This window comes from Oenanthe melanoleuca, chromosome 25 (genome assembly GCF_029582105.1).
Source record: "Oenanthe melanoleuca isolate GR-GAL-2019-014 chromosome 25, OMel1.0, whole genome shotgun sequence".
NCBI classification, from domain to species: domain Eukaryota; kingdom Metazoa; phylum Chordata; class Aves; order Passeriformes; family Muscicapidae; genus Oenanthe; species Oenanthe melanoleuca.
Window position 1 is genome coordinate 2,782,407 of NC_079358.1, and position 15,847 is coordinate 2,798,253.

At 55.3% G+C, this 15,847-nt stretch overlaps 1 protein-coding gene across 1 annotated transcript; it reads right to left on the reverse strand.

Annotated features, from left to right (window-relative positions):
- Positions 1-13: 13 nt before the first annotated feature.
- S100A11 (S100 calcium binding protein A11) lies at positions 14-5,124 on the reverse strand. Its single transcript, XM_056510012.1, has 3 exons — positions 4,857-5,124; positions 3,184-3,321; positions 14-304 (listed from the first exon to the last, which is right to left on the reverse strand). Exons 1-3 carry the CDS (start codon positions 4,857-4,859, stop codon positions 152-154), a joined length of 294 nt encoding a protein of 97 aa, XP_056365987.1. The 5' UTR covers positions 4,860-5,124; the 3' UTR covers positions 14-151.
- Between the last annotated feature and the right edge of the window lie 10,723 nt (positions 5,125-15,847).

A 15,847-nucleotide genomic window follows, 5' to 3' on the forward strand; every position in this document is an offset into this window, starting at 1 on the left:
ATTTCCTCCAAACTCAGGGTTTTAAACCTTTTATTTATCCATAAAAAGCAGGGGAAAAAAAAAAGAAAAAAGGGAATGCGACCATTCCATCACTTGCAGCATTCCACGGGATGTCCTGGGGGGATCTGGGGTGGATCCAGAGCTTCTGGATTTATGGATTGGGGGATTTGAGGATCAGGGAGTCGTGGCAGGCCACAGCGATGCCCCCGATGAGGTTCAGGAATTCCTGGAAATCCAGCTGCCCGTCGCTGTTCATGTCCAGCTTCTTCATCATCCTGTCCACCACACCTGGATCCTTCTGGTTCTGGGGAAAAAAATGGGAATTGGTGCCTGGGATGAGGGGGAATTCCCTGCTCAGGGAAGGATGAGAGCTCAGGGAATCCTGGAATGGTTTGGGATGGAAGATGAAATATCCCAATCCATAGGCAGGGATGTTCCCGCTGTTCCAGGGGGATCCAGGCTGGAATTGGGCCCTCCCAGGGATGGGGAATTCATGGAATAACTGGGGCCAGGGAAGGATTTATCCCTAAAATCCCATCTGAGCCAGCCCAGGGAATCCTGGAATGGTTTGGGATGGGAAATCCTTAAATATCCACATTCAGTGATGTTCCCACAGTCGCATCCCATTCCAAACCCCATCCCGGTATATTCCCAGGGCTGGAACCCTCTGGATCATCCCACTGATCCCATCCCATCAATCCCATCCTATCCCATCCCACTGATCCTATTGATCCCATTGTTTCCATTGATCCCACCCCATTGATCCCATCCCATTCCATTGATCCCATGGATCCATCCCATGGATTGATCCCACCGATCCCATCCCATTAATCCCATTGATCCCATCCCAATCCCAATCCCATGGATCCCATCCCATTGATCCCATCTGATTCCACTGGTCCCATGGATCCCATTCCATTGATGCCATGGATCCCATCCCATGGATCCCATCCCATTGATTCCATTCCATTGATCCCATCCCATTCCACAGATCCCACCCCACCCCACCCCATCAATCCCCTCCCATTGATCCAACCCCATCCCATCCCAATCCCAATCCCATGGATTCCATCCCACTGACCCCACCCCATCCCAATCCCATGGATCCCATCCCATCCCACTGACCCCACCCCATCCCAATCCCATCCCACTGACCCCACCCCATGCCAATCCCATCCCACTGACCCCACCCCATGCCAATCCCATGGATCCCATCCCACTAATCCCACCCCATCCCAATCCCATGGATCCCACCCCACTGATCCCACCCCATCCCAATCTCATGGATCCCATCCCACTGACCCCACTCCATCCCAATCCCCTGGATCCCATCCTAATCCCATGGATCCCATCCCACTGACCCCACCCCATCCCAATCTCATGGATCCCATCCCACTGACCCCGCCCCATCCCAATCCCATGGATCCCATCCCAATCCCATGGAACCCATCCCACTGACCCCACTCCATCCCAATCCCCTGGATCCCATCCCAATCCCATGGATCCCACCCCACTGACCCCACCCCATCCCAATCCCATGGATCCCATCCCACTGACCCCACCCCATCCCAATCTCATGGATCCCATCCCACTGACCCCACTCCATCCCAATCCCATGGATCCCATCCCAATCCCATGGATCCCATCCCACTGACCCCACCCCATCGCAATCTCATGGATCCCATCCCACTGACCCCACTCCATCCCAATCCCATGGATCCCATCCCACTGACCCCACTCCATCCCAATCCCATGGATCCCATCCCAATCCCATGGATCCCATCCCACTGATCCCGCCCCATCCCAATCCCATGGATCCCACCCCACTGACCCCACCCCATCCCAATCCCATGGATCCCATCCCACTGACCCCACTCCATCCCAATCCCATGGATCCCATCCCACTGATCCCACTCCATCCCAATCTCATGGATCCCATCCCACTGACCCCACTCCATCCCAATCTCATGGATCCCATCCTAATCCCATGGATCCCACCCCACTGACCCCACCCCATCCCAATCCCATGGATCCCATCCCACTGACCCCATCCCATCCCAATCTCATGGATCCCATCCCACTGACCCCACTCCATCCCAATCTCATGGATCCCATCCTAATCCCATGGATCCCATCCCACTGACCCCACTCCATCCCAATCCCATGGATCCCACCCCACTGACCCCACCCCATCCCAATCCCATGGATCCCATCCCACTGACCCCACTCCATCCCAATCCCCTGGATCCCATCCTAATCCCATGGATCCCACCCCACTGACCCCACCCCATCCCAATCCCATGGATCCCATCCCACTGATCCCACCCCATCCCAATCCCATGGATCCCATCCTAATCCCATGGATCCCATCCCACTGACCCCACCCCATCCCAATCCCATGGATCCCATCCCACTGACCCCACCCCATCCCAATCCCATGGATCCCACCCCACTGACCCCACCCCATCCCAATCCCATGGATCCCATCCCACTGATCCCACCCCATCCCAATCCCATGGATCCCATCCTAATCCCATGGATCCCATCCCACTGATCCCACCCCATCCCAATCTCATGGATCCCATCCCACTGATCCCACCCAATCCCAATCCCATGGATCCCATCCCACTGACCCCGCCCCATCCCAATCCCATGGATCCCATCCCAATCCCATGGATCCCATCCCACTGACCCCACCCCATCGCAATCCCATGGATCCCATCCTAACCCCACCCCATCCCAATCCCATGGATCCCATCCCACTGACCCCACCCCATCGCAATCCCATGGATCCCATCCTAATCCCGTGGATCTCATCCCACTGACCCCGCCCCATCCCAATCCCATGGATCCCACCCCACTGACCCCACCCCATCCCAATCCCATGGATCCCATCCCAATCCCATGGATCCCATCCCACTGACCCCGCCCCATCCCAATCCCACCCCACTGACCCCACTCCATCCCAATCCCATGGATCCCATCCCAATCCCATGGATCCCATCCCACTGACCCCACCCCATCCCAATCCCATGGATCCCATCCCAATCCCATGGATCCCATCCCACTGACCCCGCCCCATCCCAATCCCATGGATCCCATCCCAATCCCATGGATCCCACCCCACTGACCCCACCCCATCCCAATCCTCCGGATCCCTGGATCCCAGCCCCATTCCCAGACCTTGGTGAAGGCGGCCAGCTCGGTTTCCATGAACGCCCGGAATTCCCGCTTGGACAGGGTGCAGGAGCTCCCCTCCTTTCCAGCATAGCGCTGGAACACGGCCAGCAGCGACTCGATGCAGCGCTCCGTCTCCGTGGGCTGGGCAACGGGAACAGGATTTTGGGATTTAGGGATGGGGCAGAGCTGGGCCAGCCCCCTCTGCCCCTTCCAGCTGTGCCAGAGGCAATCCCAGGTTTTTCTGAGGAGCTAGCAAAGGCCTCCTGTGCCCATTCCAGGAGTAATCCCATTTTTTTGGGATGAGGGATGAGCCTCCTGTCCTATTCCAGGAGAAATCCTATTTTTTTTGGGAACAAGCAAAGGCCCCCTCTGCCCATTCCAGGGGCTATCCTGGTTTTTTGGGATGACGGAAGGGCCCCCTCTGCCCTTCCAGATGTGCCAGGGGCAATTCTGGGTTTTTTGGGAGCAAGGAAAGGCCTCCTCTGCCATTTCCAGGAGCAATACCATTTTTTTTGAATGAGGGAAGGGCCCCCTCTGCCTGTTCCAGCTGTGCCAGCAGCAACCCCAGGTTTTTTGGGATGAGGGAAGGGCCCCTCAGTCTGTTCCAACTGTGCCAGTGGCAATCCTGGTTTTTTTGGGATGAGGGAAGGGTCTCCTGTGCCCGTTCCAGGAGCAATCCCAGCTTTTTCGGGATGAGGGAAGAGCTCCCTCCGTCTGTTCCAGCTGTGCCAGAGGCAATCCCGGTTTTCTCGGGATTAGGGAAGGACTGGAGGAGCGTCCTGTGCCCGTTCCAGCTGTTCCGAGATCAATCCCGGTTTTTTCGGGATGAGCTCCCTCTGCCCATTCCAGCTGTGCCAAGGAGCAACCCGGTTTTTTTTCGGGATGAGGGAAGGGCTCAGCCCGACCCGTTCCGCCGCATTTTTCCCTGGATTTCGCTCCTTGGCACAGCGGGAAGAGCCCGGAGCGGGAGCGGCTCCTGGAAAATCCCGTGGGAGGTGGCGGCTCCACCGGGGCGGGCTCGCCTGGATCCGGCCGCTGGATCAGCCGGATTTTTGGGACATAATCCCGATTTCCCCCCGTTTCTCCCCCATTTCTCCGCAATCTCCCTGTTTTTCACCCATTTCTCCATAGTTTTCCTCCGGTTTTCCCCTATTTTCCACCCATTTCCCCCCTCTTTCCCCCCGTTTTCCCCGTTTTTTTCCCATTTTCCTCCCTGTTTTTGTCTCGTTTTCCCCCGTTCCTCCTTCCTGTTTCCTCCTGTTTCTCCCCCCTTTCATTCCTGTTTTCCTTGTTTTATTTCTGTCCCCCCCTCTGTTTTTTTTTCCCTTTTTGCCCCCCATTTTCCCTGTTTTCACCCCGTTTTTCCTTCCATTCCCGTCCCCTCCCCACTCCAATTTTGGGACGTTTTGTGAGAAAATCTACTTTTCCCCTCCCCTTTCCTCCTCTGGAATCACCTCTCCCACCCCTCCCTTCCCTTTTTCCCTGGAAAAAAATCCTTCCCTTGCCACCACCCATGTCCCCTCCCCACTCCAATTTTGGGGCGTTTTGTGAGAAAAATCCTCTTTTCCCCGGAAAAATCCTTCCCCCTGTCCCCTCCACATTCCAATTTTGGGGCGTTTTATGCGAAAAATCCCCTTTTTTCCCCCCTCCTCTCCGCATTCCCGGGAATCCCTCACCATGGCTGGGCTCCGCTCTGGGTTGGAATTGTCAGATCCGGAAAAAAACTCGGGAAAAGAAAGTTCGTGAGCCCCGCCCGGGCTGAGTCAGCCCCGGGTGCGTTGGGCAATTCCCGTTTCCAGCGGCAACCGCGGCTCCTCCCGCGCCTCCGGAATGTGCCCAGCCCTGTCCCAAAGCGCCGCGGGCATTCCCAAATCCCCGTTTGCTCATTCGGGATATCCCTGGAGCAGGAAAATGGCCTGGGGTAGGGGGAGAATCCCCAACAAATCTTCAGGGAGAGGATGGGGAAAAAAAGGGAAGTTTATTTAAAATAAAAATATTCCGGGGGTGGAAAAAAGGGGAAGTTTCTTCAAAAAATCTTAAGGAAGAGGCTGGGAAAAAAGGGGGATTTTTTCCCAAAAATCTTCTGGGAGAGGTTGGAGAAAGAAAGGGGAAAATTCCTAAAAATATTCAGGGAATTTCAGCCCCAAAAATCGTGGGAATTTTATAGCCCGAACCCTTGAAATTCTTGCCCCAAAACCCTGAGAATTGCAAGCTTAGAACTCTCAGAATTTCAGCCTGAAAACACTGGGAATTTCAGCCCAAACCCTGGGACTTTCAGCCCCCAAATCCTGGGAATTTTAAATCCCCATACCCTGGGATAAAAGGGGGAAAATTTCCAAAAAATCTTCAGGGGGAGGCTGGGAAGAAAGGAGGGGAAATTTCCCCAAAAACCTGAACTGGGAATGTCTGACCCGAACTGGGAATTCCTGACCCAAAGTGGGCCCCCCTCCCAGCGCTCCCACCCCTGGAACGTGACACACAGAGCCTGTGCAGGAATCAGCCGTTTATTCCCATTTTCCATGCGATCAAAAGGAAGGAAAAAAGAAAAGGAGGAGAAGGAGAATCCCCCACCCACCACCAGCACCCTGTGGCCACTCCAAACCCCAAGCCTGGGGCTGGAATTCTGCTGCAATCAAGGCTAAAAAGGTGATTTTTTTCCCCCCTGTCTTGAGGCTTTCCAGGCCCCAAAATCAGGAATTTTTTGGAGTTTCACGGCAGGAGCTGAGAGAAGCCCCAGCCCAGGGTGCAAAAGAGGACAGAGGGACCCAAGGACTCCAATTAGAGCAGAAAAAGTGATTAAATATCAAGGGACACACCCGGCACGGAGGTGAAAACTCCAGCTCCGGGGGAATTTCGCTTCCTGCTGAGGATTTTTTCCAGGGAAAAGCTCCCAAGCCCCTCTGGACACCTCAGGATCCTTCTGAGTCCATCCCTGCTGGGCTGCCACATGCCAGGCTGGAAGTGGAGGCAGAAGTGACCCTCAAAAGGACCCGGGGAGGCTCCAGGGAGAGGCGGATTCCCCTCAGGATTTCTTGGATTCATCCCTGGGGCAGCTCGGGGCCTCCTGCGAGGGCTCCTGGCCCTGCTTGGTGCCACCTTCCCGAGAAACTCGGGAATTGCCAGATTTCCGGCGGCTCCTCTTGCTGGATTCCTCCTCAGGAGCCTCCTGGATCCCCTCCCTGCGGCTTTCTCCGGGATCTCTCCGCTCTGGATCCCGACATTCCCGAGCCTCCGGAGCTGGGGGGCAGCTCTTGGCCTCGCTGTCCTGGCACTCCCGTGGGATTTTTTGGGATTCCTCACCCTGGGGCTGATCCTGCTTCACCTCAGGGATCTCAGGGCTCCTCTGGATCTCCTTGGATTTCACCCTCTCGCCATCCACAGCCTCTGGCTCAGCACAATCCCGGGCAGCTCCATCCTTCACTTCTTTCCCAGACCTTTCCCTGGGTTCATCCAGATCCTCAGGAGGGATTTCCTGGGATTTGGTGGCCTCAGCCCGCGGTGGCCGCGGGCACACGGAGCAGGTCCTGACACTCGTGGGCTGCCCGGGCTGGTGGCACACGATCTCGTAGGTGGCGCCTTTGGGGTCATCGCGGTTCTGGATCACGTGCACCAAGTAGGCCACGGTCTGAGGGTCCACGGGCTCGGGGAGCAGCTGGACCTCGGGCTGGACATCGGGGTCAGCGGGTACGTACCGGACCCTGAGGTCACTGACAGGTCCTGGAGGGCAGAGATCACTGGTGTCCACATCCAGGGTCTGGTACTGGCACCGTCCCTGCTCCAGCTCCTCTTCATCTTCCTCCTCCAGCACCTCGAGCTTGATGGCCTCCCGTGCCTCCCTCTGGTCACTGGTGGTCACTTCTGCCTCCCTTTCGCGTGTCTGGCGGCTGCGGCGCTCAGAGACCTCCAGCTCCCGTTCCTGATCGATTCTCCTCTCCCTCACGGCCTCTTCTCTCTCTCTGACTTGGGAAATTCTCCTCTCTGCATCTGTTCCCTCCTCATCCACACAGGGACGTTCCCTCCTTCTCAGCTCCTCTCGTGGTTCCCGGATCTCACGGCGCACTTTGACATCGGCTTCTGCTGCTGCCACTGAGGTTTGTCTCTCTCTCTCGTACCTCAGGGTTTCTCTTTGTCTCCTTCCATCAGCTTCAACTTCACGAATTTCGCGTCTCTCCCGTGTCTCTCTCCGGCCGATGGCAGCCACTTCTTCCTCCCTTTCCCTTGTGCGGCGCTCAGGCACCTCCACCTGCAGGTCCCGTTCCTGATCGACTCTCCTCTCCCTCACAGCCTCTTCTCTCTCTCTTACTCGGGAAATTCTACTCTCTGCTTCTGTTCCCTCCTCATCCACACAGGGACGTTCCCTCCTTCTCAGCTCCTCTTGCGGTTCCCGTTCCCGGATCTCACTACGCACTTTGACATCGGCTTCTGCCGCCACTGAGGTCTGTCTCTCTCTTTCGTACCTCAGAGTTTCTCGTTCTCTTGATCCATCAGCTTCAGCTTCAAGAATTTCTCGTCTCTCCCGTGTCTCTCTCCGGCCGATGGCAGCCACTTCTTCCTCCCTTTCCCGTATGCGGCGCTCAGAGGCCTCCAGTTCCAGCTCTCGTTCCTGATTGATTCTCCTCTCTCTCACAGCCCCTTCTCTCTCTCTCACCCGGGAAATTCTTCTCTCTTCTTCTGCTTCCTCCTCCTCACCCTCACAGGGACGTTCCCTCCTTCTCAGCTCCTCTCGTGGTTCCCGGATCTCACGGAGCACTATGACATCAGCTTCTGCTGCTGCCACTGAGGTTTCTCTCTCCCTTTCGTAACTCAGAGTTTCTCTTTGTCTTCTTCCATCAGCTTCAATCTCACGAATTTCACGTCTGTCCCGTGTCTCTCTGAAGTTTCTGTCAGCCACTTGTTCCTCCCTTTCCCGTATGCGGCGCTCAGAGCCCTCTAACTCCAGCTCCCGTTCCTGATCAATTCTCCTCACCCTCAGAGATTCTTCTCTCTCTCTTTTGGGGCAAATTCTTCTGTCGTCTTCACCCTCACAGGGACGTTCCCTCCTTCTCAGCTCCTCTCGTGGTTCCCGGATCTCACGGCGCACTTTGACATCGGCTTCAGCTGCTGCCACTGAGGTCTCTCTCTCCCTGTCATACCTCAGAGTTTCTCTTTGTCTCCTTCCATCAGCTTCAACCTCACGAATTTCACGCTCCCGTCTCTCCCGTGTCTCTCTCTGGCCAATGGCAGCCACTTCTTCCTCCCTTTCCCTTGTGCGGCGCTCAGAGCCCTCCAGCTCTCGTTCCCGATTGATTCTCCTCTCTCTCACAGCCTCTTCTCTCTCTCTGATCCGGGAAATTCTTTCTTCTCCTGCTTCCTCCTCCTCACCCTCACAGGGACGTTCCCTCCTTCTCAGCTCCTCTCGTGGTTCCCGGATCTCACGGAGCACTATGACATCAGCTTCTGCTGCTGCCACTGAGGTTTCTCTCTCCCTTTCGTAACTCAGAGTTTCTCTTTGTCTTCTTCCATCAGCTTCAATCTCACGAATTTCACGTCTGTCCCGTGTCTCTCTGAAGTTTCTGTCAGCCACTTGTTCCTCCCTTTCCCGTATGCGGCGCTCAGAGCCCTCTAACTCCAGCTCCCGTTCCTGATCAATTCTCCTCACCCTCAGAGGTTCTTCTCTCTCTCTTTTGGGGCAAATTCTTCTGTCGTCTTCACCCTCACAGGGACGTTCCCTCCTTCTCAGCTCCTCTCGTGGTTCCCGGATCTCACGGCGCACTTTGACATCGGCTTCAGCTGCTGCCACTGAGGTCTCTCTCTCCCTGTCATACCTCAGTGTTTCTCTTTGTCTCCTTCCATCTGCTTCAATCTCACGAATTTCACGCTCCCGTCTCTCGCGTGTCTCTCTCCGGCCGATGGCAGCCACTTCTTCCTCCCTTTCCCGTGTGCGGCGCTCAGAGCCCTCCAGCTCTCGTTCCCGATTGATTCTCCTCTCTCTCACAGCCTCTTCTCTCTCTCTGATCCGGGAAATTCTTTCTTCTCCTGCTTCCTCCTCCTCACCCTTAAAGGGACGTTCCCTCCTTCTCAGCTCCTCTCGTGGTTCCCGGATCTCACGGCGCACTTTGACATCAGCTTCTGCTGCTGCCACTGAGGTTTCTCTCTCCCTTTCGTAACTCAGAGTTTCTCTTTGTCTTCTTCCATCAGCTTCAACCTCATGAATTTCACGTCTGTCCCGTGTCTCTCTGAAGTTTCTGTCAGCCACTTGTTCCTCCCTTTCCCGTATGTGGCGCTCAGAGCCCTCTAACTCCAGCTCCCGTTCCTGATCAATTCTCCTTTCCCTCATAGATTCTTCTCTCTCTCTTCTGGGGCAAATTCTTCTGTCTTCTTCACCCTCACAGGGACGTTCCCTCCTTCTCAGCTCCTCTCGTGGCTCCCGTTCCCGGATCTCACGGCGCACTTTGACATCGGCTTCTGCTGCTGCCACTGAGGTCTCTCTCTCCCTTTCGAACCTCAGAGTTTCTCTTTGTCTCCTTCCATCAGCTTCAACTTCACGAATTTCGCGTCTCTCCCGTGTCTCTCTCCGGCCGATGGCAGCCACTTCTTCCTCCCTTTCCCTTGTGCGGCGCTCAGGCACCTCCACCTGCAGGTCCCGTTCCTGATCGACTCTCCTCTCCCTCACAGCCTCTTCTCTCTCTCTTACTCGGGAAATTCTACTCTCTGCTTCTGTTCCCTCCTCATCCACACAGGGACGTTCCCTCCTTCTCAGCTCCTCTTGCGGTTCCCGTTCCCGGATCTCACTACGCACTTTGACATCGGCTTCTGCCGCCACTGAGGTCTGTCTCTCTCTTTCGTACCTCAGAGTTTCTCGTTCTCTTGATCCATCAGCTTCAGCTTCAAGAATTTCTCGTCTCTCCCGTGTCTCTCTCCGGCCGATGGCAGCCACTTCTTCCTCCCTTTCCCGTATGCGGCGCTCAGAGGCCTCCAGTTCCAGCTCTCGTTCCTGATTGATTCTCCTCTCTCTCACAGCCCCTTCTCTCTCTCTCACCCGGGAAATTCTTCTCTCTTCTTCTGCTTCCTCCTCCTCACCCTCACAGGGACGTTCCCTCCTTCTCAGCTCATCTCGTGGTTCCCGGATCTCACGGAGCACTATGACATCAGCTTCTGCTGCTGCCACTGAGGTTTCTCTCTCCCTTTCGTAACTCAGAGTTTCTCTTTGTCTTCTTCCATCAGCTTCAATCTCACGAATTTCACGTCTGTCCCGTGTCTCTCTGAAGTTTCTGTCAGCCACTTGTTCCTCCCTTTCCCGTATGCGGCGCTCAGAGCCCTCTAACTCCAGCTCCCGTTCCTGATCAATTCTCCTCACCCTCAGAGATTCTTCTCTCTCTCTTTTGGGGCAAATTCTTCTGTCGTCTTCACCCTCACAGGGACGTTCCCTCCTTCTCAGCTCCTCTCGTGGTTCCCGGATCTCACGGCGCACTTTGACATCGGCTTCAGCTGCTGCCACTGAGGTCTCTCTCTCCCTGTCATACCTCAGAGTTTCTCTTTGTCTCCTTCCATCAGCTTCAACCTCACGAATTTCACGCTCCCGTCTCTCCCGTGTCTCTCTCTGGCCAATGGCAGCCACTTCTTCCTCCATTTCCCGTATGCGGCGCTCAGAGCCCTCCAGCTCTCGTTCCCGATTGATTCTCCTCTCTCTCACAGCCTCTTCTCTCTCTCTGATCCGGGAAATTCTTTCTTCTCCTGCTTCCTCCTCCTCACCCTCACAGGGACGTTCCCTCCTTCTCAGCTCCTCTCGTGGTTCCCGGATCTCACGGCGCACTTTGACATCAGCTTCTGCTGCTGCCACTGAGGTTTCTCTCTCCCTTTCGTAACTCAGAGTTTCTCTTTGTCTTCTTCCATCAGCTTCAACCTCATGAATTTCACGTCTGTCCCGTGTCTCTCTGAAGTTTCTGTCAGCCACTTGTTCCTCCCTTTCCCGTATGTGGCGCTCAGAGCCCTCTAACTCCAGCTCCCGTTCCTGATCAATTCTCCTTTCCCTCATAGATTCTTCTCTCTCTCTTCTGGGGCAAATTCTTCTGTCTTCTTCACCCTCACAGGGACGTTCCCTCCTTCTCAGCTCCTCTCGTGGCTCCCGGATCTCACGGCGCACTTTGACATCGGCTTCAGCTGCTGCCACTGAGGTCTCTCTCTCCCTTTCGAACCTCAGAGTTTCTCTTTGTCTCCTTCCATCAGCTTCAACCTCACGAATTTCACGCTCCCGTCTCTCGTGTGTCTCTCTCCGGCCGATGGCAGCCACTTCTTCCTCCCTTTCCCGTATGCGGCGCTCAGAGCCATCCAGCTCACATTCCCGATTGATTCTCCTCTCTCTCACAGCCTCTTTTCTCTCTCTGACTCGGGAAATTCTCCTCTCTTCTTCTGCTTCCGCCTCCTCACCCTCAGAGGGACGTTCCCTCCTTCTCACCTCCTCTCGTGGTTCCCAGATCTCACGGCGGACTTTGACATCAGCTTCTGCTGCTGCCACAGAAGTTTCTCTCTCCCTTTCGTAACTCAGAGTTTCTCGTTCTCGTCTTTCATCAGCTTCAGCTTCAAGAATTTCGCGTGTTTCCTGTGTCTCTCTCCGGCCAAAGACGGCCACTTCTTCCTCCCTTTCCCGTGTGCGGCGCTCAGACACTTCCAGTTCTCGTTCCCGATTAATTGTCCTCTCCTTCACGGCCTCTCCCCTCTCCCTTCTGGGGCAAATTCTTCTGTTTTCTTCACCCTCACAGGGACGTTCCCTCCTTCTCAGCTCCTCTCGTGGCTTCCTTTCCTGGATCTCACGGCGCACTTTGACATCGGCTTCTGCCGCTGAGGTCTCTCTCTCCCTTTCGAACCTCAGAGTTTCTCTTTGTCTCCTTCCATCTGCTTCAATCTCACGAATTTCACGTCTGTCTCGTGTCTCTCTCCGGCCGATGGCAGCCACTTCTTCCTCCCTTTCCCGTATGCGGTGCTCAGAGCCCTCCAGCTCTCGTTCCCGATTGATTCTCCTCTCTCTCACAGCCCCTTCTCTCTCTCTCACCCGGGAAATTCTTCTCTCTTCTTCTGCTTCCTCCTCCTCACCCTCACAGGGACGTTCCCTCCTTCTCAGCTCCTCTCGTGGTTCCCGGATCTCACGGAGCACTATGACATCGGCTTCTGCTGCTGCCACTGAGGTCTCTCTCTCCCTTTCGAACCTCAGAGTTTCTCTTTGTCTCCTTCCATCTGCTTCAATCTCACGAATTTCACGTCTCTCTCGTGTCTCTCTGAAGTTTCTGCCAGCCACTTGTTCCTCCCTTTCCCGTATGCGGCGCTCAGAGCCCTCTAACTCCAGCTCCCGTTCCTGATCAATTCTCCTCACCCTCAGAGATTCTTCTCTCTCTCTTTTGGGGCAAATTCTTCTGTCTTCTTCACCCTCACAGGGACGTTCCCTCCTTCTCAGCTCCTCTCCTGGCTCCCGTTCCCGGATCTCACGGCGCACTTTGACATCAGCTTCTGCTGCTGCCACTGAGGTCTCTCTCTCCCTTTCGAACCTCAGAGTTTCTCTTTGACTTCTTCCATCAGCTTCAACCTCACGAATTTCACGTCTCTCGCGTGTCTCTCTCCGGCCGATGGCAGCCACTTCTTCCTCCCTTTCCCGTATGCGGCGCTCAGCGGCCTCCAACTCCAGCTCCCGTTCCCGATTGATTCTCCTCTCCCTCACAGCCCCTTCTCTTTCTCCGACCTGGGAAATTCTCCTGTCTACTTCTGCTTCTTCTTCATCACCATAGGGACGCTCTCTTCGTCCCTGCTCCTCTCGTGATTCTCGTTCCTGGATCTCACGGCGCACTTTGACATCAGTTTCTGCTGCTGCCACTGAGGTCTCTCTCTCCCTTTCAAACCTCAGAGTTCCTCTTTGTCTCCTTCCATCAGCTTCAATCTCACGAATTTCACGCTCCCGTCTCTCGCGTGTCTCTCTCCGGCTGATGGCAGCCACTTCTTCCTCCCTTTCCCCTATGCGGCGCTCAGACGCTTCCAGTGCCTGTTCTCGATTGATTCTCCTCTCCCTCACAACGTCTTCTCTCTCACTTCTGGGGTAAATTCTTCTGTCTTCTTCCCCCTCATAGGGACGTTCCCTCCTTCTCAGCTCCTCTCGTGGCTCCCGTTCCCGGATCTCACGGCGCACTTTGACATCGGCTTCTGCTGCTGCCACTGAGGTCTCTCTCCCCTTTTCGAACCTCAGAGTTTCTCGTCCTCTCCTTCCATCAGCTTCAACCTCACGAATTTCACGCTCCCGTCTCTCGCGTGTCTCTCTCCGGCCGATGGCAGCCACTTCTTCCTCCCTTTCCCGTGTGCGGCGCTTAGAGGCCTCCAACTCCAGCTCCCGTTCCCGATTGATTCTCCTCTCCCTCACAGCTCCTTCTCTTTCTCCGACCTGGGAAATTCTCCTGTCTACTTCTGCTTCTTCTTCATCACCATAGGGACGCTCTCTTCGTCCCTGCTCCTCTCGTGATTCTCGTTCCTGGATCTCACGGCGCACTTTGACATCAGTTTCTGCTGCTGCCACTGAGGTCTCTCTCTCCCTTTCGAACCTCAGAGTTTCTCTTTGTCTCCTTCCATCAGCTTCAGCTTCACGAATTTCACGTCTGTCTCGTGTCTCTCTCCGGCCGATGGCAGCCACTTCTTCCTCCCTTTCCCGTGTGCGGCGCTCAGTGCCCTCCAGCCTCCATTCCTGATCGATTCTCCTCTCTCTCACGGCCTCTTCTCTCTGTGTGACCCGGGAAATTCTCCTCTCTGCTTCCGCATCTTCCTCTCCCTCATAGGGACACCTTCTTCTTCTCAGTTCCTCTCGTGGTTCCTGTTCCCGGATCTCACGGCGCACTTTGACGTCGGCTTCTTCTGCTGCCACTGAGGTCTCTCTTCTCCTTTCATACATTACTCGTTCTCTCCTTCCATCAGCTTCAATTGCACGAATTTCATGCTCCCGTCTCTCCCGTGTCTCTCTCCGGCCGATGGCAGCCACTTCTTCCTTCCTTTCCTGTTTGCGGCGCTCAGGCACCTCCAGCTCCAGTTCCCGTTCCTGATCCGCCCTTCTCTCTCTCATTCTCCCTTTTCTTCTGGGATAATCTCTTTCTTCCCCCTCTTGCTCCTCCTGGATCTCCCTTTCTCTTTCTGCCAATTCCAGCTCCTGTTCCTGCCTTGTTCTCCGTCCATAGCCGCGTTCCTCCGCCTCTACTCTCCCACATTCCCTGAGGTTGATCTCTAACGGTTCCTCCACGTACGACTGATGTGGCCGCCTGGACTCCGGACATTCCAGCTTGGCCACCCGGCTGCTCCTCCCTTCCAGCCCTCTTTGTTCCAGCTCACCTTGGCGGTTGCGGCTCCTCTCTTCCTGGAGCAATTCATCTTCCCGTGGCCGGTTATCACCTTCTCTATCTGCTCCTCGTGGCCTCTGGCTTCTTTCATCCCTCCCCAGCTCCTGGCGGCTCCACCGGTCTGGCCGTGGTTGGGGCTCACAGCATTGCCTGCCCATCCTCACGTCTGCTGGATCTTCCTCCCTGAACCTTTCCCGTTCCCTGCTCAGTTCTGTGTCCGTCTGGTTCCGTGTACGACGTCCCCGCTGATCCCTCCTCCTTTCTTCTGAGATCTCCTCCTGCCCTACTCTGAGGTCTCGTTGCAGCTCAACTTCACGGTTCCTCTCCCAGGTTTGTCTTCGTTCTTCCTCCTCCTCGAGCTGCCGGCGGCTCCCTCTGCTCCTGATTTCCAGCTCCTGGAGGGATTTTACGCCTCTGGGGAGCTTTGTTCTCTGCACTAGGAATGGAGACCTGGGCTGGAACCAGAAGCAGCACTTGGCCACCCGGAACACCAAGAGGAGGAACTCGTTAAAGTCGATGTCCCCGTCCCCATCCCACTCCAGGAACTGCAGGATCTTCTCGATGGTCTGAGGGTCGTGAGACTTCTGCAGGGAAGAAAACATGAAGGAGGGAAAAAAGGGGATTTTTGTCTTCCTGTTCCTTGGGGGAGAAATGCAAAATTGGGAAAAATTGCAGGAATTCTCCTTCCATCGCTCATAATTTCACTTTTAGGGCTCTGCACCAGCTGTGGAATTCCCCATTTTCCTGGTTGTTCCCTGGCTGCAGCTCAGCAACTCTTTCCTTTTTGGGGTTTCTCCTTCACAGAAAAGGAAAACCACATCTTCCCCAGTTCATTCTCAAGTCTTACCCTTTGTTTTGGTGGCAGAATGGTTTGGAAGAGTTGTGGAAATTTCACAGAATCTCATGATTGGGAAAGAACTCCAAAATCACAGAGTCAACCTAGAATCCATCAGCCAGACCAATATCCAGGAATTTCCTGGACACCTCCAGGATACTCCAACCCTCCCTGGGCAGCCCCTTCCAAGGCCTGGCTGCCCTTTCCAGGAGGAATTTTCCCAGATTTCCCAACCTGGCCAAACTCGAGGCCATTCCCTCTTGCCCTGTCCCATTCCCTGGGATCAAATCCCAAATCCCCCCTGGCAGAACCCAAAATTCCTCCTGGATCCCCCTTTTCTCCAGGCTGAGCCCCTCCACCTCCCTCCAGACCTCTCCAGACCCTTCCCTGGCACAAAGTACTCCAAGCTTTGGTGGGACCCTCCCCATATCCCTTTTCCAGAGGAGATTTTGCCACTCCCACATCCCAGCCCTTCCCAGCAGCGCTCACCACG